This window comes from Macaca thibetana, chromosome 11 (assembly GCF_024542745.1).
Source record: "Macaca thibetana thibetana isolate TM-01 chromosome 11, ASM2454274v1, whole genome shotgun sequence".
In the NCBI taxonomy this organism is placed as follows: Eukaryota; Metazoa; Chordata; class Mammalia; order Primates; family Cercopithecidae; genus Macaca; species Macaca thibetana.
Genome location: NC_065588.1, coordinates 52,806,146 through 52,831,515, shown reverse-complemented (window position 1 = coordinate 52,831,515; position 25,370 = coordinate 52,806,146). Strand labels below are relative to the sequence as shown.

Sequence of the window (25,370 nt, the reverse complement as noted above, 5' to 3'; positions counted from 1 at the left end):
AATCCTGGCTCACTGCAACCTCCGTCCCCCAAGTTCAAGTGATTCTCCTGCTTCAGCCTCCTGAGTAGCTGGGATTACAGGCGCGTGCCACCAAGCCCAGCAAATTTGGGGTTTCACCATGTTGACCAGACTAGTCTTGAACTCCTGACCTCAAGTGATCCACCCGCCTTGGCCTCCCAAGTGCTGGGATTACAGGCATAAGCCACTGTGCCCAGCCTCATTTCTTTTTTAAAGTAAATTTCATTGTGTATATTTAAGGTATATAACATGTTATGGGATACATATAGATAGTAGAAAGGTTACTGTAATAAAGTAAATTAATCATCCCACATAGTTATCCCTTTTGTTTCTCTTTGTGGCAAGAGGAGCTAAAGACTGCTTATTTAGCATGAATCCCATATACATACAATTTTATTAACTATGGTCCTCATGTTGTACATTGGATCTCAGGATTTGTTCATCCTACATATCTACTACTTTGTATCCTCCGACCTATAGCTCCCCATTTCCTCTCCCCTCTACCCATATTTCTTTAGGATATAAACAGAATGAGTACCACATAGACTAAGCCCATAAATCAACACTAAGTGTTTTGGGTCTAAACATTTACCCACTGCATTGATCAGACACTTTTGTTTAAATCTACCTGTAATGGTCTCATTGGTACATGAGAAAGCAGCAGGAATTGTTCCTCACCCTCCAACATTCCATTAGATGAGCAAAAGATTCCCTAAATGTCCATGTCACATTTTTTTCTTAAAAGAACAGCTATAACACGAAGAGAGGGTAAAGCGTCTTCTTCCTGCTACAGCATGAAATTCCTCCTAATCAGTATGCTGTGTGCCCTGAAATGCCAGAAACTGCCAAATATATTCCTTGTCAAATATGGACAAGATTGTCCATCTCTCCCCAGATTGCCCAAGGACAGCACAACTCTCAGGCAGCCATGGGTTAATCATAAAGACTCCTAGGGTCACTGCAAAGTCTGGCTATCTGCAGAGCTTCAAGTATCAGCTCAAATGCAAGATCCAAAGTATCACAGCGCTCTGTGCCTTAATCCCAAGGTGCGACGTCTCTCAAGACTCCTTCTCTATAGGCTGGGTGGGGTAGGATCTGTAGTCTAGAAGAATATACGCAGCTCTTGATAAACTGTTGTGGCTTCACTGACTATCTATGATTTCAGCTATCTAATACTACTGCTGGTATGGGTAGGAGGGAAGGTTGGGGAGAGAATGGAAACGGTTAATCAACAAATAAAATAATCTTGTAGGGGGTGGGGTGGACTGGGGGACAGGGTCTGAGATGACATATTATCCTTGTGGAGACTGATACATCAGCAGGAAGTCAAACTAACTTCATTTCATAAGGATACAAACTTGCAAGCTTGATTTGTTTTTAATTCCCCTGTCTTTTCAGGCCTCACAAAGACTGTAAGTTCCTTGAACTCCAGAACCAGGTGAGAAAAGATGCCGAAAGAAGTAGTGGAAAAGGGAGAAGCACGGTGAGGAATTAGGAATCTTGAGAGAGAAATCCCCTTCCCCTCTTTAAAAAGAATGTAAGAACCAAGGGCATTGCCAGATTCCCAGAAAAAGAAGTAGCTAGACACCAAAAAAGCGCTTTTCCCTACCTTCTTGTTGTTTCTATTGTAGCCAAAAGTCGAAATCCCAGGCCTGGAAGTCACCGATAGCAGCATTTTCTCTTTAATGTTAGGGAACGAGTGAGAGAGAGCGAGAGAAAGGGAGGGGGTAAGAAAGACGGGGAGGGAGGGAGGAGGGGAGCGAGGGAAAAGGGGAGAGGGAGGGAGGAAAAAAGGGAGGGGGAGGAGAAAGGAGGAGAAAAGGAGCAGGAGGGGAGAGATGAAGGGGGGCTGCGGGCAGAGAATGAGCTCGGGCTGCTCCTTTACGTCACTGAGAGAAGTTAACAGAGTCTGAATGAGGCAGAGGCACTTCGACTGGGTCCTAATGCCCAAGATGTTATTTTTTGTTTGTTTTTCACAGTCTCAGGAGTTAAAGCTAGAAAGCAGAGTTCTTAGGTCTAACCCCTTTCAAATTTATCCCCTTTCCTCTATGAACAAGTTCTGATTCTCATATAAAGACAACAAGGGCTTTATTTCCACCCTTAGATCTCAGCTATAAGATTTCAAGCTTGATTTTAAAGGGGCTCCTGAGACATTGCCTTGGAGAACACGTTAAGAAAAAAACCAGAGTTAGAGACAGAGTGTTTGAGATAAGCTCAGGGCTTCCCCTACTTTACATTTACAGTGATTTTTTTTTTTTTTTTTTTTTAGACAAAGTTTTACTCTGTCACCCAGGCTGGAGTGCAGCGGTGCAATCCTGGATCTGGCTCACTGCAACCTCCACCTTCCGCAATTCTCCTGCCTCAGCTTCTCGAGTAGCTGGGATTACAGGTACCCACCACCACATCCAGCTGATTTTTGTATTGTTTAGTAGGGATGGGGTTTCGCTATGTTGGACAGGCTGGTCTCGAACTCCTGACCTCAAGTGATCTGCCCACTCAACCTCCCAAAGTGCTGGGATTACATGCGTGAGCCACCACACCTAGCCCATTTGCAGTGATCTTAATATACAAAGGAACAAACAGAGGAACACACCAAAGAGCAGAGCTAAGCAAAACAGAGTATGGGGTATAACTAGTTTCAGATTCTTAGATCTGTTTCTCTTGGCTCATACCAATGGGCTGATGCCCCTCACCCCTATTTCAGATTCTCCAAGGAATGATCAAACTGGACTATATCATGAAACTTGGGGCCTAGGCATTTCTTTAACAATTGCAGGCTATCTTATTTAACACTTTACCCTACTATTTCCTCGTCTTTAAGATCCATGAAACTGAAACAATTATAGTAACTCACCAAACCTGGAATTTATGTCTAAATTGATGTCCACAGTTGGGATATCTGCTTCGAGTTGTCTTTGAGCTGTCAAAAAAACCCCAAAAAAACAAAAAAAAACCTACTTAAAAAGCATATGCTTCAAACAGAATAAAAACACAAAATTCTTAGGAAGGGATATAAATTTCAGAGTCAAGAACCTAATAGAGTTGCAACACTTACCTCTATTAGTTTCCAAAGAATGTCTTTGTAGGAGTAACCTTAACAAGAAAGGAAACCAAAAACTTCAGAATGATATCCAGTAACCCCTACCAATCCAAGTGGAATAGAGATATAAAATGAAAGCCTTCAAATCCATTCATAAGGCCACCTTGCTGCCATCCTAAGTATTCTCTTGAGATATAAATTAACCCTGTCTGTTTTATGACAACAAATATTAAGCCCAAACCCTCCCTCAAATGAAGTTCTGGTCTCTATTCTAGTTTCCCTGTCACTTTTTTGCTATGATAGTGGAACAGACAGTATTAGCATTCTGCAGAGTAAATATACATACCCTACCCCCAATCTCTAACTTTCATTTCCAATAGGACAGGAAGTGCCTGCTCAGCTCAAGGGACACAGGAAGGGTGGGACAGCCTCAGTGTGGGAATTGCAACTGAGATTGGAAACACAGCAGCCAAATGCAGTAAATAAATAAATGAAGACATCGCTCAGTGATACTTTTTTTTCTTTTGAGACAGAGTCTTGCTCTGTTGCCCAGGCTAGAGTGCAGTGGCAGTATCTCAGCTCACTGCAACCTCTGCCTCCCAGGTTCAAGCAATTCTCCTGCCTCAGCCTCCCCAGTAGCTGGGACTATAGGCGTGCCCCAACATGCCTGGCTAATTTTTGTACTTTTAGTAGAAATGGGGTTTCACCATGTTGGCCAGGCTGGTCTCGAACTGCTGACCTCAGGTGATCCGCCTGCCTCAGCCTCTCAAAGTGCTGAGATTACAGGTATGAGCTACTGAGCCTGGCCCCAGTATATATTTTTTAAGTCCCTTTTCTGCTCTCAGAGACTCTCAACCAATTTATCCTTGCTGTTTAGGCCCTTGGATGATATCTTCTCCTTTACCCTAACAATGTGGTACAGAAACCTTTCTCTTGAAGGCCTGACTCATAAAGGCAATCAACCCAATTTAACCTTTTTTTTTTTAAGTCTAATTTTTCTTTCTACTTTTTGTTTTTTTTCCCCCTGAGACAGAGTCTCACTCTGTCGCCAGGCTGGAGTGCAGTGGTGCAATCTCGGCTCACTGAAATCTCTGCCTCCCAGGTTCAAACGATTCTCCTGCCTCAGCCTCCTGAGTAGCTGGGACTACAGGCATGCGACACCATGCCCAGCTAATTTTTGTGTTTTTAGTAGAGACAGGGTTTCACCGTGTTGGCCAGGATGGTCTTGATCTCTTGACCTCATGATCCGACCACCTCGGCCTCCCAAAGTGCTGGGATTACGGGCATGAGCCACTGCGCCTGGCCTTTTTTGTTTTTGAGACAGAATCTCGCTCTGTGGCCCAGGCTGCAGTGCAGTGGCATGATCTCAACTCACTGCAAGCTCTGCCTTCTGGGTTCAAGCGATTCTCCTGTCTCAGCCTCCTGAGTAACTGGGATTACAGGCACACGCTGCCAAGCCCGGCTAATTTTTTGTATTTTAGTAGAAACAGGGTTTCACTGTGTTGCCCAGGCCTGTCTCAAACTCCTGAGCTCAGGCAATCCAACCGCCTCGGCCTCCCAAAGTGCTGGGATTACAGGCATGAGCAGCTGCACCCAGCTGAGAATTTTTTTTTATAATAGTCATCCTAATAGGTGCGAGGTGGTATCTCATTGCAGGTTTTCTGACTGTTGTTGTTTGTAAACTGACAGTTCATAATTGTATGTGTTTATGGGTACAAAGTGAAGTTATGACTTATACATATAATGTAGAATAATTAATTCAAGCTAATTAACATATTTATCACCTCAAATACTTACTATTATTATTATTTTTTAGATAGGGTCTGGCTCTGTCGCCTGGGCTGGAGGACAGTGGCGCGATCTCGGCTCACTGCAGCCTCTGCCTCCCAGGCTCATTATCTTTTTTTTTTTTTTTTTGGTGAGACAAGAGTCTTGCTCTGTCACCCAGGCTGGAGTGCAGTGACATGATCTCAGCTCACTGCAATCTCGACCTCTCGAGTTCAAGCCATTCTCGTGCCTCAGCCTCCCAAGTAGCTGGAATTACAGGTGCACAACCACCACGCCTGGCTAATTTTTGTATTTTTAGTAGAGACAGGTTTTCATCATGTTGGCCAGGCCGGTCTCGAAATCCTGACCTCAAGTGAGGCAAGTGATCCACCTGCCTCAGCCTCCTAGAGTGCTAGGAGCCACCAAGCCCAGCCTACTTATCATTTTTGTGGTGAGAACACATGAAATTTACTCTTTTAGCAATTTTGAAATGTATAATACACTATTATTAACAATTTTAACCACACGTGCAATAGAGCTCACAAAAAAAATCTTATTCCTCCTAAGATTTTGTACAGTTTGACCAGCATCTCCCCATTTCCTCCATCCCCCGACTTGTGGGGGTTTCGTTGGTTTTTTTTTGAGACGTAGTCTCACTCTGTTGCCCAAGCTGGAGTGCAGTGGCACGATCTTGGCCCACTGCAACCTCCACCTCCCAGGTTCAAGCGATTCGCCTGCCTCAGCCTCCTGAGTAACTGGGACTACAGGCACACGCTACCACGCCCGGCTAATTTTTGTATTCTTAGTAGAGACAGGGTTTCACTATGTTGGCCAGGCTGGTCCTGAACTCCTAGTCTCGTGATCTACCCGCCTCGGTCTCCCAAAGGGTTGGGTTTACAGGCATGAGCCACCGAGCCCGGCCGGTTCCCCAGCTTTCTGTAACCACCATTCTATTTTCTGCTACTGTGAGTTGATTGTTTTAGATTCTATGTATAAGTGAGAACTTACAGTATTTGTCTTTTTGTGCCTGGCTTATTTCACTTAATGTAATATTCTCCAATTCCATCCATGTTGTCACAAATGACAGAATTTCCTTCTTTTTTAAAGTTGAGGCTAAATGAGGCAGCTCACACCTATAATCCCAGCACTTTGGGAAGCCAAGGTGGGAGGATCACTTCAGCCCAGGAGTTCAAGACTAGTCCAGATAACATAGTGAGACCCCATCTATACAAAAAATAAAAAAAATTAGCCAGGTATGGTAGTGCACGTCTGTGGTCCCAGCTACTTGGAAGGCTAAGGTGGGAGGATTACTTGAGTCCAGGAGTTGGAGGCTGCAGTGAGCAATGATTACGCCACTGCATTCCAGCATGGGTGACAGAGTGAGACCCTGTCTCAAAAATAAATAAATAAATAAAGTTGAATAGAACTCCATTATATATATATAGCATATTTTCTTTATACATTAATCTGTTGATGTCTTGGCTACTCTAAATAGTGCTGCAATAAACATGGGAATGCAGACATCTGTTCAATGAACTGATTTCAAATCTTTTGGGTAAATACCCAGAAGTGACATTGCTGTTCTTGAACAAGCGAGACCAAGCTGGTCTTGAACTCATGGTCTCAAGCGATCCTCCCACTTTGACTTTCCAAAATTCTAGGTTACAGGCATGAGCCACTGTACCCAACCCAATTCTAATATTCCTAATGTGTTATAGTCTCACTTTTCATTCCTTAATGCTTAATGCTTAATGATACCTTAGAATTTTAAGTAGTTGAGACTTCACCCCTATAAAAAAAAAGGGTGGTGGGGCAAGAGACCAGGCATAGTGGCTCACGTCTGTAATCCAGCACTTTGGGAGGCTAAGGTGGTTGGATTGCTTGAGCTCAGGAACCCAAGACCAGCTGGACAACATGGTGAGAGCCTCGTCTCTATTAAAATATATATATATATATATATATATACACACACACACACACACACACACATATATATATTTGTTTTAAATAGTTAATGCCAAGCACATGGCTTGTGTCCATAATCGCAGCTACTCAGGAGGCTGAGGCAAGAGGATAGCTTGAGGCCAGGAGTTCCAAGACCATACCAGTAACAGAGCAAGATTCTGTCTCTAAAAAAATTAAAATTAAAAAAAAAAATTAGCTCAGTGTGGTTGTGTGCGCCTATAGTCCCAGCTATAGGGGAGGCTGAGACAGAGGGATTACTAGAGCCCAGGAGTTCAAGGCTGCAGTAAACTGTGATCTGTCACGACACTCCAGCCTGGGCGACAGAGAGAGACCCTATTTCTAAAAAAATACATAAATAAATATGTAATAAAATAAAAAGTTTAAAAAATAAAATCAAATTAAGAAAAAATTAAAAACAGTTAAAAACCATGAGTTTTAGAAAAAGGCAGACCTGAGTTCAAATCCTGACACCAGGCTGGACACAGTAGCTCATGCCTGTAATCCCAGCACTTTGGGAGGCCGAGGTGGGCAGATCACTTTGAGCCAGGAGTTTGAGACCAGCCTGGCCAACATGGCAAAATGCTGTCTGTACTGAAAATACAAAAATTAGCTGGGTGTGGTGCATGCCTGTAATCCCAGCTACTCGGGAGGCTGAGGCATAAGAATCTCTTGAACCTGGGAGGCAGAGATTGCAGTGAGCTGAGATTGCTCCACTGCACTCCAGCCTGGGTTGACAGAGCAAGACTGTCTCCAAAAAGAAAATTAAAATCCTGTCACCACTGTTAGTTACTACTTATATGACTTTAGACCAAGTTACTTAACATCTCTCATTCACCCATGTGCAAAATGAAGATAATACTTCACTTTTGCACTAGGAGAAATTACCTCACATATCTGATCCCTACTTTTCTCATCTGTAAAATAGAATAACAAATAGTATCTACTCCCTAAAATTGTAGTGAAATGAAATAAGGCAATGCGTATAAAGCCCTTAAGAAGGTGCCTGACACTTGGTAAACACCCAATAGATGCTAGCTTCATTGCGATTAACTACTCTACCGCCTGCCAGCGTGTATCCCTCTGGGTATCATATAACCCAAATTTGAAGATCTGAAGTGAGCAATTCCAGAAACTGGCATCTTAGTTACATTTAAAAGATTATCCTAGAATCACACAGGCTAAACTACATACCTCGAAAAGTTTCAGGGATCATCAATTTAATTTCTTCCCTCTCCCCCATAAGCATACAACCTGATTATTCATAAATTATTTTCATAATTCTCAGTCTCCTGGAAATTGGTGGAATATGTCTTATCTCTAGAAAAAAAAAGGAAACAAAATAATACAAAATCAAAAAACACTAGATACAAGACACCCCAGCTCCCATTTCTCTTTGAGTCCTACCATCCAAGAAATAAAAACAAATCTGGCAGAAAAAAAGGGGGACTTCCTTACATGCTAAGATTTAACCCCATTCCTCTACTCTACAAGTAGAGAATATCAGATAGAAGGGAGATAAAGAAGGATCTAATTCAATAAGCTCTACTTATATTAACTAATACAAAAACCTAAATTTTTGTTTGTTTGTTTGTTTGTTTGTTTTTGAGACAGAGTCTCTCTCTGTCACCCAGGCTGGAGTACAAAGGCATGATCTTGGCTCACTGCAACCTCCACCTCCTGGATTCAAGCAATTATCCTGCCTCAGCCTCCCAAGTAACTGGGATTACAGGTGATTGCCGCCACACCCAGCTAATTTTTTGTATTTTTAGTAGAGAGAGGGTTTCACCATTTTGGCCAGTCTGGTCTTGAACTCCTGATGTAAAGCGCTCCACCCGCTTCGGCCTCCCAAAGTGCTGGGATTACAGGTGTGAACCACCGTGCCTGGCCTAAAAATCTAAATTTGTATAGTCTAGTAAGTTGGGACCACAGAAGTAAAAGGACCCAGATATGCAAACTGTTGCCAAGGGTGTATTATGTTAAAGAGCACCAACAAAACTGGAAACTAAATCCTTCATTCTGGTGAGTATATATATTATAAACATATATATATGTATATATATTTTATGACAGAGTCTCACTCTGTCACCTAGGCTGGAGTGCAGTAGCACAATCACGGCTCACAACAGGCAGCTTTGACTTCCCCAGGCTCAGGTGATCTTCACACCCACCCCACCCCTCCCCACCCTGTAGCTGGGACTACAGGCATGCCCCACCACACCTGGCTAACTTTTGTAATTTTTTTTTTTTTTTTTTGGTAGAGACAGGGTTTCATCATGTTGCCCAGGCTGGTCTTGAACACCTCAGCTCAAGCAATTTGCCCACCTCAGCCTGCAAAAGTGCTGGCATTACAGGTGAGTATATTTGTAAAGGAGTTATGGAATTCCGTGGAAATGATGGGGAAGGTAATGGTGTTCTGTGGTTAGATCCAGGAAGTATATGGGAGGAGGAAGAATCCTACTTCCTCCAGTGTATTTACTTTGACGCCCTTCTGCTTTGCCCATTATATTGCCCACATTTTTCCAGATTTAGCCAATGCCTCACTAATTCTTGGTTCTCATGAACCCAGCACTCAGGAATTGTTTTGAAGGGAAAAAAGCAAAATGAGAGCTATCTGTAACCTCTTTGGGGAAGAGACATTTGTACCTGATTCAATATAGGCTTGTGATTTCTCCTGAAAAACAACTTTTTAACAAGTGTCCAAGGTGAAGGAGTAGGGGCTAGATCAACCCCAAAATGTAGCTGAAAAATGTCCCAGCACTTTGGGAGGCTGAGGTGGGCAGACTGCTTCAGTCCAGGAGTTCAAGACCAACGTGGGCAACATGGCAAAACCCCATTTCTGCTAAAAATACAAAAAACTAGCCAGGCATAGTAGTGCACATCTGTAGTCTCAACTCCTCAGGAGGCTGAGGTTGAAGAGCCACCTGAGCCTGGAAGGTCGAGGCTGCAGTAAGCTGAGATGGCGCCACTGCACTCCAGCCTAGGCAACCAAAGTGAGATCCCGTCTCAAAATAAAAAGAAAAATAAAGAAAAATGTTTGCATGCCTCTATTGGCCCCTCCATATCAAGGTGGAGAACTCAGAAGAATGTATTACCTGTAGATGTGTTGGACCCTAGCGAGACATTCCAATGGAGACAACCTGGTGTGGTATATGTGTCTGAAAGCAATGGACAGGTCAGTTTGCATGTGAGGCTCTGAATGTGGCTCAGAGACCTGAACAAGGTATATTAGAGCCAAATAAACATTTTTCCCTAGGTGTAAATACTCCCTGTGGATTATCTTTCCATTCCACTGATTTACTTTTGTGTCCAAAATGCTATGTAATGGAAATAGTCCAAAATTTGAGTTTATTGGCCGGGTGCGGTGGCTCACGCCTGTAATCCTAGCACTTTGGCAGGCTGAGGTGGGCAGATCACTTGAGGTCTGGAGTTTGAGACCAGCCTAGTCAACATGGTGAAACCCTGTGTCTACTAAAAATACAAAAATTAGCCAGGTGTGGTGGCACATGCCTGTAATCCCAGCTACTTGGGAGACTGAGGCAGGAGAATCACTTGAACCCAGGAGGCGGAGGTTGCAGTGAGCCGAGATCATGCCACTGCACTCCAGCCTGGGCAACAGAATGAGACTCTGTCTCAAAAAAAAAAAAAAAAAAAAAAAAAAAGTTCAGTTTATTTCCTGGTAAAAAGATGAGATTATGTCTTGGGGAAAAGTAAAAAACAAAAACAAAAACAAACAAACAAACAAAAAACAAAAAACAAACAAAAAACAGTTTATTGAACATACCAGTTTCCTTAGGCAAGAAACATTAATGAGCTACATCACACAGTAAAGCAAAGCTTAGCCGTGACCCCTTCTGATGTAGGATGGAATGACAAAATTGGTCTAAAACTAAAAATTGGAAAAGTTTGTCTTTTCACCTCTTTGACTTACCTCACTGGCAAACAAGGAAAAAGACAGCTCTAAAGAATTATTTCTTTCACACCCTGGATATCAGTGCTAACAGGCTGTATTCTCCTATAGCAACAGATATTCCTGGCCAAGCATTGCTACAGAGAATATTCTAATAAAATTGTCAAATGGACTTTTCCTTTGCCAGACGCTGAAGGAATACAGGAACGAAATCATTTAGAATCACTGGGCTAGAAAATTACCATATTGTAGAACGAAAAGGCTGGAATGGATTCTATGTAACCCAGAATATACCACATTGATTATATGGTGGTATTCATTGTATTCTCTTTTTATTTTATCACCTACCAGAAAGATTTATTCTCTAAATGTGTGTTTCCTTCACACCTGAGGCATTAATTTTGCTTGGCCTTGGCCTCATCTATCCCTCAAATAAATAACTCAGATGATCCCAATAGGGCCCACAACTGATTCAACAATTAGGCTGAATCAAATGAAACTGCTGTCTCTATAGGTTAAATCTTAATCTTTTCATATCATTGAATACTAGCAATTTCATATGGTCAAACTAAATATTGCAAGAAGTATGAGACTGTGGGGATGATAATGAACCAAAACAGTGATTAATTGGATAGTTCCTTCCCCTTGTCCTCTCTCATTTTCAGATTAAAAAAGCAAATCCCAGAAAGGCAAACTCACTTACACAAGGTCATAGGGGTCAAACAGCAGCATAAGTGACACCAGAATCCAGATTTCTTCATTTTTCTTTTTTTTCTTTTTTTGAGATGGAGTCTCGCTCTGTTGCCCAGGCTGGAGTGCAATGGCACAATCTCAGCTCACTGCAACCTCCGCCTCCTGGGTTCAAGCAATTCTCCTGCCTCAGCCTCTGGAGCAGCTGGGATTACAGGCACGCATCACCATGTCCTGCTAATTTTTGTATTTTTAGTAGAGACGGGGTTTCACCATGTTGGCCAGGCTGGTCTCGAACTTCTAACCTCAGGTGATCTGCCTGCCTCGGCCTCGCAAAGTTTTGGGATTATAGGTGTGAGCCACTGCTCCTGGCCAGAATTCAGATTTATTGACTCAATTCTACCCTTTCTATTTGCCCATAAAATAATTCCAGTAAATATGTACTTTGGGGTCAGAAATAATAAAGGAATAATCCTAGGAATCCAGAAGTGAAAGATTCAACTATTTTCCTCAAGCCAGCCCCTCACCTCAAGTAGTAGTCATATTCAATATTCTGACTTATTCTTTTTTTTTTTTTTTTTTTTTTGAGACGGAGTCTCGCTCTGCCGCCCAGGCTGGAGTGCAGTGGCCGGATCTCAGCTCACTGCAAGCTCCGCCTCCTGGGTTCACGCCATTCTCCCGCCTCAGCCTCCCGAGTAGCTGGGACTACAGGCGCCCGCCACCGCGCCCGGCTAGTTTTTTGTATTTTTTTAGTAGAGACGGGGTTTCACCGTGTTAGCCAGGATGGTCTCGATCTCCTGACCTCGTGATCCGCCCGTCTCAGCCTCCCAAAGTGCTGGGATTACAGGCTTGAGCCACCGCGCCCGGCCTGACTTATTCTTAACTTACATACTGGGTAATATTTCTAGGGATAAACTTACAACACAAACAGCAAGAGGTTTGTTGAAAACCACATTTGCTGAGAAGCACTCCTAATGAAGCTTCTACCTGAGTTTTGATTTGCTATATATTTAGAAGATAATTTGCTTTAAATCTGCTTTCCAGATAATTAGGACCATATCCTAAAACTCTCAGGTGAAATATAAGATTTGAATATAAGGGCTGGGCATAGTGGCTCACACCTGTAATCCCGGCATTTTGGGAGGCTGAGGCAGGCAGATCACTTGAGGTCAGAAGTTCGAGACCAGCCTGGCCAACATGGTGAAACCCTGTCTCTACTAAAAATACAAAAATTAGCCGGGCATAGTGGTGTGGGCCTGTAGTCCCAGCTATTCGGGAGTCTGAGGCAGGATAATCACTTGAACCCAGAGGCAGAGGTTGCAGTGAGCCAAGATTGCACTACTGCACTCTAGCCTGGGCAACAGAGGGAGACTGTCTCAAAAAAAAAAAAAGAGAGAGAGAGAGATTTGAATATAAGAAATAATTGTTTTTCTATTTTTCCTGTTCCTATGGTGCTGAAAAAGTAATTGTTAAAATATCAATATACATTAGTTATATGGTCACTAGTCATGAGCATGCTTCACCAGAAGCATAAACTTGATGAGGACAGAGACTGTGGCTGTTTTGTACACCTTTATATCCTTAGCATTCAGCAGGACCTGGCTAATTTAACATTTTAAAATATTTGTTAAATGAATAAATGGACTGTCTCAGAACACAAAATTTACATCTGAAAAAAAATGTTACTAATTAAAAATGGTAAGGCCAGGCGCGGTGGTTCACGCCTATGATCCCAGCACTTCTGGGAGGCTGAGGTGGGTGGATCATGAGGTCAGGAAATCCAGACCATCCTGGCTAACATGGTGAAATCCTGTCTCTACTAAAAATACAAAAAAAGTAGCCAAGCGTGGTGGCAGGCACCTGTAATCCCAGCTACTTGGGAGGCTGAGACAGGAGAATGATGGGAACCCAGGAGGCAGAACTTGCAGTGAGCCGAGATCTTGCCACTGCACTCCAGCCTGGGCAACAGAGTGAGAATCCGTCCCCCCCCTCAAAAAAAAAAAGAAAAAAAAGAAAAAATGGTAAAAGTAGGGCTGGCAGTGATGGAATGGCACATTAGAACATCTAGGAACTTTTCCCTTTATATTTACAATATATTATTTTCTTTTTTTGGTTTTTGAGACACGGTCCTCTAGCGATCCTCCTGCCTCAGCACCACCCCTGACAAATAGCAAAGACTACAGGCACATGCCACCAGGCCTGGCTAATTTTTAAATTTGTTGTAGAGATAGGGGTCTCATTATGTTTCCCAAGCTAGTCTCAAACTCATGGCCTCAAGGGAGATCCTCTTGCTTCAGCCTTCCAAAGTGCTGGGATTACAAGTATGAGCCACCATGCCTGGCCTGATTTTCTTTTTATTGCCTATTTTTGTGTCTTGGAAGTCAGACAGCTTGAACTTACCTGTGTCTTCTAACAGTGGAGTAAGCCCACTCTCACCTGTGGGCTAAAGTTAAACTGCCATTAAAGACATCACATCAAGAGGTCAATTACAAATTTGTATTCCTGTAACATTTTGTTTGAAATTTTCATAGGCTTTTTTTTTTTTTTTTTTTTTTGAGACAGAATATTGCTCTGTTGCCCAGGCTGGAGTGCAGCGGCACAATCTCAACTCATGCAGCCTCTGCCTCCCAGGTGCAAATGATTCTCCTGCCTCAGCCTCCCCAGTAGCTGGGATTACAGGTGCACATCACCATGCCTGGCTAATTTTCGTATCTTTAGTAGAGATGGGGGGGTTTCACCATGTTGGCCAGGCTGGTCTTGAACTTCTGACCTCAAGTTATCTGCCTGCCCCAGCCTCCCAAAGTGCTGGGATTACAGGTGTGAGCCACCACAGCTGGCCTTTTTAGGCTGTTCTTTGACTCTGCTTCACAGTTCCACCTCCACGAGCTCTTGCTCCTAGATTGTCAACTCCTAGAAGGCAGGCACCAACTTTACTAATCTTATTATCATTAACAGCTAAACATAATTTAACTCAAGATTATTCACTGAAAGAATACAATTTTCACTTTAAGTATTTCACCTTCGATGGGAAAGTGAGCGTCCAATAAATATAACAGTAAGAGAAACACTGCCATCTCCTGGGTAAAACGGGTTGTGCCTCCTTTAGCAAATCCTGGGAAAAGAAAGTATAGAATTTGCAGTGGGTAAATCAGGTTATGAACCTGCAGATAGAGAATCAAAGCAAACTCGTCAAATTTTAGATTGCTAAAGACAAACTTTTTTTTTTTTTTTTTTTTTTTTTTTTTTTAGACAGAGTCTTTCTCTGTTGCCCAGGCTGGAGTGAAGTGCCTTGATTATGCCTCACTGCAGCCTTGACATCCTGGGCTCAATTGATCCTCCCACCCCTGCCTCCTGAGTAGCTGGGACTACAGGCACATGCCACCATGCCTAACTAATTAAAAAAAAAAATTTGGCCGGGTGCGGTGGCTCACGCCTGTAATCCCAGCACTTTGGGAGGCCGAGATGGGCGGATCACAAGGTCAGGAGATCGAGACCATCCTGGCTGACACGGTGAAACCCCGTCTCTACTAAAAGTACAAAAAACCAGCCAGGCGAGGTGGCGGGCGCCTGTAGTCCCAGCTACTCGGGAGGCTGAGGCAGGAGAATGGCGTAAACCCAGGAGGCGGAGCTTGTAGTGAGCCGAGTTGGCGCCACTGCACTCCAGCCTGGGCGACAGAGCAAAGACTCCGTCTCAAAAAAAAAAAAAAAAATTAACTTTAAACAAATTTTTATTACACAAAGGTTGTCACATAATTGGATATTTCTCTACTTATTCTCATTCTCCACAGAAAGGCTACTTAACTTCTCATCAGGTGGTGGCAAGCACTAAAATCCTGATTTTAACAGAATAGTAGTAAAAATGCCTCAGTGATTTAAGTTGAAAGCAGTACATTGGTACATGGCTCTTGTACCCAGTATCAGGAATGTACAAATGTTTTTTTATTCAAAAATACAAAATAAAAGGCTAATACCAGGAGGCAAGGAAGCAACTTTCTGAGAAGTCAACTAAGAAATGAAGTCTTCCCAGTCCACAATGAAGTCTCTTGCCTTTGAGCTCAGCCTTCATTGACTGGATTACCTATTTGGAAGTTAATCACAGGCAGCCTTGTGACAGCTAATGATTATGGAATCGATTTCACTCTTAAATTGCCTTAACTCTCCAACTAAATTGTAAGCTGATGAAGGGTAGGGACCTTGCCTGATTCAGCTTTGTACCATTCTCCTCCCCACCTCCTAACAAAACCCCACTTGGTGTCCTGTCACATGTGATATTTTATTGCAGTGCATTACTTCTTACTTTATATCACTAGGAGATTAATTCATCACATTTCTATGCTGATGTGCTAAATGTAGAGAAAAAGTAAGTGTGTCTCATAATGTACCTAAATACAAGGACTGTGTATTGTGAAAAATAAAAATAAAAATAAATTATCTGGAGGCATGGACAATGACAGCAGTAAACCATTATATATTTTGTCAACTGAAACCAGTAACTGATGGTTATAGTGATTTTCAGCCAGCCTTTTTCTTCATTTTCTCCAACTGACTTCTCTGAAGTTACTGGTGAGGAATACTGCCTTGGGTTTCCTGTCACAGTTCATTAATAAAGGTAAAGCACTAGTCTAAGAGTTAGAACATGCCACCTCCCATACCACCTCCCATTCCACCCATTGCACCCGTTCCATGGTCCTTCTCTTCTTTAGGAATTTCTGTGACTACAACGTCTGCTGTAGTTAACAGAGAGGCCACACCAGCAGCATCCAGTAAAGCAGTTCTCACAGCCTTTGTTGGGTCAATAATTCCTTTTTCCACCATATTCACAAAATCTCCAACCATAGCATATAACCAACTTCTGAGGAACTTTGCATAATTTTCTCAACTATCAAAGATCCTTCAACACCTGCATTCTTAGCAATGGTCATTGCTGGAATTTTGAGTGTTCTTTTAATAATTTCTATACCAATTTTTTTATCCTCATCAACTGGAGTCAATGAGTCCAAGGCTGGAATGCATTGAAGCAGGGCACAACCCCCTCCCAATAAAATGCCTTCTTCAACAGCAGCTCTTGTAGCATTAAGGGCATCTGAACTCTGTCTTTCTTTTCATTCACTTCAACATCATTTGTCCCACCGACCTTCAGCACAGTTACTCCATCTGAAAGTTTTGCCAGCCGTTCATTCAGTTTTTTCCTTTTCATATTCACTAGTTGTGACATCTAACTGCTCAATGGTTTCTTGAATACATTTTTTTCAGTTTGAGCTTTGTCACCTTTTCCTTTTAAGAGCATGGCGTCGTCTTTGGTCACAATGACCTCTCCAACGTTTCCTAAGTCATGAGGCTGAATGTCTTCAAGATTTACGGTCAGCTCCTCTTCTCCAAACACTGCACCACCAGTAGCAATAGCCATACCTTTAAGCTGGTTCTTTCTATTGTCACCAAACCCTGGAGTCTTGATTGCCACAACCTGAAGACCAACCTTTAGCTTATTCAAGACGAGTATACTTAGAGCTTTTCCATCAATGTCTTCAGCAATTATGACCAAAGGCTTACGGTGAGCAGTGGCAATTTCAAGAGCAGGTACAATGGACTGGACACTAGAAATTTTCTTTTCACTCAACAGAACATAGGCATCCTGGAATTCACATTTCTGACCTTTTGATGTATTAATAAAGTATGGAGAAAGATAGCCTCGATCAAACTTCATACCTTCAATAATCTATAATTCATCATTCAGTGTTTTTCCATCCTTTACTGTGATGACACCCTTTCTTCCAGCCTTTTTCATTGCATCAGAGATTATATTGCCAATTTATTTGTCTCCGTTTGCAGAAATCGTAGCAATCTGTGCAATTTCTTCAGGGGTCATCACAGGTTTAGACTGCTTTTTAAGTTCAACAATTACAGCATCAACAGCTAACATCACACCTCTCCTGATTTCCACTAGATTAGCACCTTTGCTAATCTTCTCGAAGCCTTCCTTGGCTATAGAGCATGCCAGTACAGTAGCAGTGGTAGTGCCATCCCCAGCCTCTTCATTTGTGTTATTGGCAACATCTTGAACAAGTTTAGCTCCAATGTTTTTATATTTATCCTTTAAGTCAATTGACTTTGCAACCGTCACACCATCTTTTGTTACTCTGGGACTTCCCCAGCTCTGCTCAATAATCACTGTTCTTCCCTTTGGCCCCATTGTAACGGCTACAGCATCGGCTAAAAGGTCTGCACCTTGAAGCATTAAGGCTCGGGCATCTGCACCAAATTTTACATCTTTGGCATAAGCCCGAGTGAGATGAGGAGTCAGTACCCTGGACACTCGTCTCATCTGGCGAAAGACTGTAGGTAACCAAAGCATTTCTGCGGGCCGGTGGCAGGGCGTGCGCGCAGCGAGACAGTTCGTCAGTGGCGAGTGAGGGCTAAAAATTTTTATAGAGATGGAGTCTCACTATGTTGTCCAGGCTGGTCTCAAACTTCTGCACCCAAGTGATTCTCCCGCCTTGGCCTTACAAAGTGCTGGGATTACAAACATGAGCCACCATGCTTGGCCTGCCTTCTTTAAATGTCAATGCAGGTTTGCTATCATCAACTTATTAAAATGTGATTTTGAACATAAAAATATGCTCACATTAAAACTACATGGAGTAGGCCGGGCATGGTGGCTCACGCCTGTAATCCCAGCACTTCTGGGAGGCCGAGGCGGGCGGATCACCAGGTCAGGAGATCGAGACCATCCTGGCTAACACAGTGAAACCCCATCTCTATTAAAAAATACAAAAAAATTAGCCGGGTGTGGTGGCGGGCGCCTGTAGTCCCAGCTACTCAGGAGGCTGAGGCAGGAGAATGGCGTGAACCCGGGAGGCGGAGTTTGCAGTGGACTGAGATCCTGCCACTTCACTCCAGCCTGGGTGACAGAGCAAAGACTCCGTCTCAAAAAACAAACAAAAACAAACAAACAAACAAACAAAACTACCCGGAGATACCATTTCTCACCTGCCAGACTGGCAAAAATCCAGAAGCTTACAACAAACTGTTGGTGAGACTGTGGGTTAAAAGGTACTTTCAAGCTTGGGCAACATAGCAACACTCCATCTCTAAAAAAAAAAAAAAAAAGGTTTTTAAATAAGCCAGGCACAGTGGCATATGCCTTAGTCCTAGCTACTCAGAAGGGTAAGGTGGGAGGATAGCTTGAGGCTGCAGTGAGCCAAGATCATACCCCTGCACTCCAGCATAAGCGACAGAAAAAAACCCTGTCTCTACCAAAAAAAAAAAAAAAAGGCAGGGAGGGCACTTTCATATATTGCTTGTGGAAAGACAAAATAAAATAATGCCTTTCACACTATCTACCAAAATTATATGTGTATTTACTCTTCAACCCAACAGTCCCACTTGTAGGAATAGATCCGAAAGATACAATTGGCAACAATAAGAAGAGACAGTACATACAAGGCATCTTCACAGCAGTAAGCAAGAAAGCTATCAAAGACTACTGGGGTTATGTCAAAAGGATTCAAGAATCAACTTTAGAAGCCGGGCATGGGGGCTCACACCTGTAATCCTAGCACTTTACGAGGCAGAGGCAGGAGGTCTGCTTGAGACCAACAGTTCAAGACCAGTCTGGGAAACACAGTCTCTATTGAAAAAAGTGAAAAATTAAATGAATAATATTTAAAAAGAATGAACTTCAGTGGGTTGCTATTGTCCAAAGATGGTACAGTTTGAGCATCAAAAAGAATAACTACAAAGAATGTAAACATGCCAAATTTAATAAAATCCACAAGTTCATAATAATTTTTCAAAGCCCTAATTGATCGTCTTTAAGAGAATATTACATAATCAACTTACTATCCCTAAAACTAGTAAATAAAGGAAAACAAGTTGAATATATAGCCTGCCTTTTCTATATGAATTGTTTCTCAGAATAACCAAGTAATTGATGAAGAAAATCCTCCTTTACAGATGAATACAAAATAATAAAGAAATAAGGAAAACAGGCTGGGTGCAGTGGCTCATGCCTGTAATCCCAGCACTTTGGGAGGCTGAGGCAGGTGGATCACGAGGTCAGGAGATCGAGATCATCCTGGCTAACACAGTGAAACCCCGTCTCTACTAAAAATACAAAAAATTAGCCAGGCGTGGTGGCGGGCGCCTGTAGTCCCAGCCACTCGGGAGGCTGAGGCAGGAGACTGGCGTGAACCTGGGAGGCGGAGCTTGCAGCGAGCCGAGATCGCCCCACTGCACTCCAGCCTGGGCGACAGAGCCAGACTCCGTCTCAAAAAAAAAAAAAAAAAAAAAAAAAAAAAAAATGGCCGGACGCGGTGGCTTACGCCTGTAATCCCAGCACTTTGGGAGGCCGAGACGGGCGGATCACCAGGTCAGGAGATCGAGACCATCCTGGCTAACACGGTGAAACCCCGTCTCTACTAAAAATACAAAAAAAATTAGCCGGGCGTGGTGGCGGGCGCCTGTAGTCCCAGCTACTCGGGAGGCTGAGGCAGAAGAATGACGTGAATCCGGGAGGCGGAGCTTAAAGTGAGCCGAGATCGCGTCACTGCACTCCAGCCTGGGCGACAGAGACTCCATCTCAAAAAAAAAAAAAAAAAAAAAAAAAAAGCCAACAACAACAACAAAAAAACAATGACACTGTTTGCCTCCAGGGAGGGAAACTGGATAGCTGGGAAACAGAAGCAGGATAGCAACTTCATTATATGCCCTTTTGAATTCTGAACCAGCTGAATAAATAAAATAAAATGGCTCCAATAATGAGTTGACTACTTGAAAACTTTGGTGACATATTTTTTTCCCTGCTTGTGCTTCTATATTAAATTATAATAATTGTGTTAAATATTGTGATTCTAGAGTTCCTTAAGCAGTTTTTGGTTTTTGGTTTTCTGTTTTTTTTTTAAGATGGAGTCTCGCTCTGTCGCCCAGCTGGAGTGCAGTGGCGTGATCTTGGCTCACTGCAACCTCTGCCCCCCGGCGTTCAAGCAATTATCCTGCCTCAACCTCCCGAGTAGCTGGAATTACAGGTGTGTGACACCACGTCTGGCTAATTTTTTGTATTTTTAGAAGGGACAGAGTTTCACCATGTTGGCCAGGCTGGTCTCGAACTCCTGACCTCAGGTGATCCGCCCACCTCAGCCTCCCAAAATGCTGAGGTTACAGGCGTGAGCCACCACGCCTGGCCTAATTTTGCTATAAATATAAGAACGTGTTTCATACTGTTCCAGACAAGCCAGGAAATATGGTGATTCTAGTAATAATAAAAAATGGAGACCAGGCTCAGTGGCTCACGCCTGTAATCCCAGCACTTTGGGAGGCCGAGGCGGGTGGATTACCTGAGGTCGGGAGTTCGAGACCAGCCTGACCAGCATGGAGAAACCTCATATCTACTAAAAATACCAAAAATTAGCCAGGTGTATTAGCGGGCGCCTGTAATCCCAGCTACTCAGGAGGCTGAGGCAGGAGAGTCGCTTGAACCCGGGAGGCGGAGGTTGTGGTGAGCTGAGATCGTGCCATTGCACTCCAGCCTGGGCAACAAGAGTGAAACTCCATCTCAAAAAAAAAAAAAAAAAAGGGAAAATAACACAAATATTCACCAGTAAGGGACTTGTTAAATAATAATTCAAAAACAAAACTAAGATGATATTTCAGAGAAACTTGAAATCAAGTACTGGTACCATTAGCAACTATCACAGAAATTTTATATGTAGTATTATTCCTTTAATTTGGCACCTTCACCTACTTTTTATTGTGAATTTTCATCTAATTAAATTAACTAAATTGGAACAAGAAATGCAAACAAGGGAGTAAATATACTTAACACCAAAAATCTCTTTTCTGAGTGGTAGTTACATAAATTACCTGATGATCTAAAATTGTATTATCTAAAACTTTCCTGAAAATCAGTAAACTATAACGACAGTTTTTTTGCAAACTGACAGGTCAAAGCAGGTGACGTAAAAAATTTCAAATTATATAAAATCTTAATAAAATATGGCTTATGGAGTGTTTCACTTAGGTAAATGTGGTTAAAAGTTAATTTAACCTAGTCTTTTAGAGAAGGGTCTCATTTGTTCACTATAGAGTAATACAAGATTCTGACATCTTCCATATTCTTTAAGTCAAAGAAAAACAAGTATTAAAATACTATTTCTCTACCAATAACTTGGAGAAGGGAAAAAAGAAAAAAGAAAATCCTATCAATCAAACCCTGAAGGTATTTTCTTTTTGCTGTGTCAGCAAAGGCTTTCAAATTCCTTCAAATTAGTTTTTGCCTACAGACTTTTCTAAATCCTTTTTAGGAATTCTAGCAAAATCTACATTCTTTTAGTATATTTTGTTGATTAAGATTTGCTATAATCTACTTTAATGGCTATTGGAGAACCCAGATTATAGAAGATATTATTTGGCAAAATAGAGAAAATGCATGTTAAGCATCATAAATGGACCAGTGTGATGATATGTTTTTTTAATAGGCTTATATTTATATTTTTTCAGTCCTATAAATTTTTATTTTGTTATTGCTAAACCAAAGAAGAATTAGGAAAGCACACTGGAGTAGATCACAGACATGTTTAAACTTTTATTAAATTTCATTTACTCTATGAAAGTCTAGCATCAAGTTAAAACATGCATCTCATACCTACATCCTCAGTTTCATTGGTCCACATTCTTTTTTTTCTTGAGACGGAGTCTCACTCTGTCACCCAGGCTGGAGTGCAGTGGCATGATCTCGACTCACTGCAACCTCTGCCTCCCAGGTTCAACTGATTCTCCTGCCTCAGCCTCCTGAGTAGCTGAGATTACAGGTACATGCCACCACGCCTGGCTAATTTTTGTATTTTCAGTAGAGACGGGGTTTCACCATGCTGGTCAGGCTGGTCTCAAACTCCTGACCTTGTGATCTGCCTACCTCAGCCTCCCAAAGTGCTGGGATTACAGGTGTGAGCCACCACGCCCAGCTGGTTCACACTCTTATACCCACGTTTCATTCCAACCCAACTAGAGGTAGAGTCCCTCGAATGTTCCTCTCAGGCTCTGTTTATTCTTGTAGAGCCCTCTGTCTGAAACACCTCTCATGACAGCTCCTGTCAGCCAACATTCCTCTTCTATCCCAGTGGCCCTTCATCCCCAGCTTAGATGTCCTCTCTTTATACTTTCTTCTGCATGTCTCTACATCACAGCATTTTTCATTAGGAATTTTTTTTTTTTTTTTTTTTTTTTTTGAGACAGAGTCTCGCTTTGTCGCCCAGGCTGGAGTGCAGTGGTGCGATCTCGGCTCACTGCAAGCTCCGCCTCCCAGGTTCACGCCATTCTCCTGCCTCAGCCTCTCGAGTAGCTGGGACTACAGGCACCCGCCACCACGCCTGGCTAATTTTTTGTATTTTTAGTAGAGACGGGGTTTCACCGTGTTAGCCAGGATGGTCTCCATCTCCTGACCTCCTGATCCGCCCGCCTGGGACTCGCAAAGTGCTGGGATTACCGGCGTGAGCCACCGCGCCCAACCTTCATTAGAAATTTTAAACATAAACTTTCTCATTTCTTCCAATAGAAACTGGTTTATTAAATTTTTAAAATTCTGGATTCTCCAGCACTGGACCTGGCACACTGAATGCCAACAAATAAATATTAATTGAATTAGTGGAAGCTGATTATGTCAGAGCCCCAAGTACTTACATTTTTACCCAGTAAAATACACGTTTATCTTTTACAAATGGAGAAACTAAGGCAGAAAGGAGTTTGTAACAATAGTATCATTAGCAAAGATTAATGAAAAAAAAAAGTGAACTAATCCTTTACTTGGACCAATTAACATCCTAGCTACAGTCTAAACAGTGGAACAGACCGGGTGCAGTGGCTCACACCTGTAATCCCAGGACTTTGGGAGGCCAGGGCTACGGATCACGGGGTCAGGAGTTTGAGACCAGCCTTGCCAACATAGTGAAACTCCGTCACTACTAAAAATACAAAAATTAGCCAGGCGTATTGGCGGGCACCTGTAATCCCAACTACTTGGGAGGCTGAGGCAGGAGAATTGCTTGAATCCGGGAGGCAGATGTTGCAGTGAGCCGAGATCACGCCATTGCACTCCAGTCTGGATGACAGAGCAAGACCCCATCACCAAAAAAAAAAAAAAAGAGTAGAACAAATGAGTTTCTTTTTTTTTTTTTTTTTTTTTTTTTTTTTTTTGAGACGGAGTCTCGCTCTGTCTCCCGGGCTGGAGTTGCAGTGGCCGGATCTCAGCTCACTGCAAGCTCCGCCTCCCGGGTTCACGCCATTCTCCTGCCTCAGCCTCCCGAGTAGCTGGGACTACAGGCACCCGCCACCACACCTGGCTAGTTTTTTGTATTTTTTAGTAGAGACGGGGTTTCATCATGTTCACCAGGATGGTCTCGATCTCCTGACCTCGTGATCCACCCGTCTCGGCCTCCCAAAGTGCTGGGATTACAGGCTTGAGCCACCGCGCCCGGCCACAAATGAGTTTCTTAATCATAAGAAATAAACAATCTCCAAACATCAATTTCCTATCACAGAGGATTTAGCTTTTCTTTTTTTTTTTCTTTTTTTTTTGAGATGGAGTTTCACTCTTGTTGCCCAGGCTGGAGTGCAGTGGCACAATCTCGGCTCACCGCAACCTCCACCTCCCGGCTTCGAGCAATTCTCCTGCCTCAGCCTCCTGAGCAGCTGGGATTACAGGCATGTGCCACCACATCCGGCTAATTTGGTATTTTTATTAGAGTCAGTGCTTCTCCATGTTGGTCAGGTTGGTCTCGAACTCCTGACCTCAGGTGATCCACCTGCCTCAGCCTCCCAAAACATTGGGATTTCAGGCGTGAGCCACCGTGCCCGGCCCAGATTTAGCTTTTCTTAAGGATTCAAAATCATTAAGTCCAATCCTCTCTCACATATCACAAAACTCTGGCACAGCCGTGGACTAACCTAAAAATCCACTGTTAGAGACACAAAAAACTTTCTTTCAGTTATGAAAATCTTCATTTATAGCTGCCCCTATCATAGTTGGCTAATAGTTTTGCACAAATTAAACTAGATGATGAGTATTTTTCAATTAGAAACAAAAAGAGGACCTGACCCTGCCAAGCTTTAACCACCTGGGACAACAAACTTGTTCTCCTCCAGTATCTTATACTTTACACACTACCACTGGCCTCCCAAATCACCAGTTCATGCTCCATCCTCATGCAAAGACAGCAATATTGTATTGGAGACAGAGTTAGTCCAAAGGTCCAAGTGCAGCTGGAGCTAGTTCTCTAAGCAAAGAACCTCTGCTTCCATGCATAGATCTTCTTCACTACCCAAACAGTTCCTATTAGCGGAAGAGTGCTAGGAGAAAGAGAGTAAGGAACTCATTAGAGCATAAAGCTAATTCAAAGAGGCGGAAATTGGAAATAAAGGAAGCAAATTAATTCTGGGTAATGTTTAGAAATTCCTTAACAGGTGGTATTTTTCTCTTGAACAGATGAAAACGCTTCAGATAAATAATATTCCTATGAAACAAGAATAAGATTCATCTGTTACATATGAAAAAACTAATGCAGGATTGAATTTACACTATTAAGACCCAGAACTCTGCCTCTTGGGCAAAGCCAAGCATAAAGCAGCAAGCCAGAGTCCCAGAATTAGACGGCTTTCCACGGACAGGAGAACGGATACAGCAGGCACAGATTGACTATAGAAGAGAAAAACAAGCAAAAACAAATGTTACTCCATCTGGTTTTAAGCCAAATAAGCCCTCCAATCCTAGCCAAGGCAAAGGAGAACTGCCTTTCCACAGAACACACCATACTGGTTTCAGTATTTGTTTTCCCACGGGTACCCTTGAAATTCATTTTAATTCAAAAATGAAAACTATGGGCCAAGCACGGTGGCTCATGCCTGTAATTCCAGCACTTTGGGAGGCTGAGGCGGGCGGATCATCTGAGGTCAGGAGTTTGAGACCAGCCTGACCAACATAGCGAAACCCCGTCT

At 42.7% G+C, this 25,370-nt stretch overlaps 1 protein-coding gene, 1 long non-coding RNA gene and 1 pseudogene across 13 annotated transcripts in view; 1 reads left to right on the top strand and 2 right to left on the bottom strand.

Moving 5' to 3' along the window:
- RBMS2 (RNA binding motif single stranded interacting protein 2) overlaps window positions 1-3,177 on the bottom strand; it is a 95,470-nt gene extending 92,293 nt beyond the window's left edge. For 4 of the 11 annotated variants that reach the window (XM_050747323.1, XM_050747321.1, XM_050747322.1 and 1 more), the window contains exon 1: window positions 1,628-2,066. In XM_050747323.1, the coding sequence (XP_050603280.1) occupies window positions 1,628-1,693 (66 nt within the window). In that variant the 5' untranslated portion in view covers window positions 1,694-2,066. Of the gene's footprint in view, window positions 1-1,627; window positions 2,078-2,872; window positions 2,918-3,073 lie in introns of those variants that run through there. The other 7 variants (XM_050747318.1, XM_050747319.1, XM_050747326.1 and 4 more) reach the window with 6 other exon arrangements.
- Window positions 990-9,842, top strand: LOC126930419 (uncharacterized). Its single transcript, XR_007717589.1, has 4 exons — window positions 990-1,064; window positions 1,417-1,501; window positions 2,288-2,407; window positions 9,049-9,842. It is a non-coding gene; the product is annotated as an uncharacterized LOC126930419 (long non-coding RNA).
- Window positions 9,843-15,566: 5,724 nt separating this feature from the next.
- LOC126930377 (60 kDa heat shock protein, mitochondrial-like) lies at window positions 15,567-17,943 on the bottom strand (annotated as a pseudogene). The gene has a single exon (XR_007717584.1). The product of XR_007717584.1 is annotated as a 60 kDa heat shock protein, mitochondrial-like (transcript).
- Window positions 17,944-25,370: the final 7,427 nt, after the last annotated feature.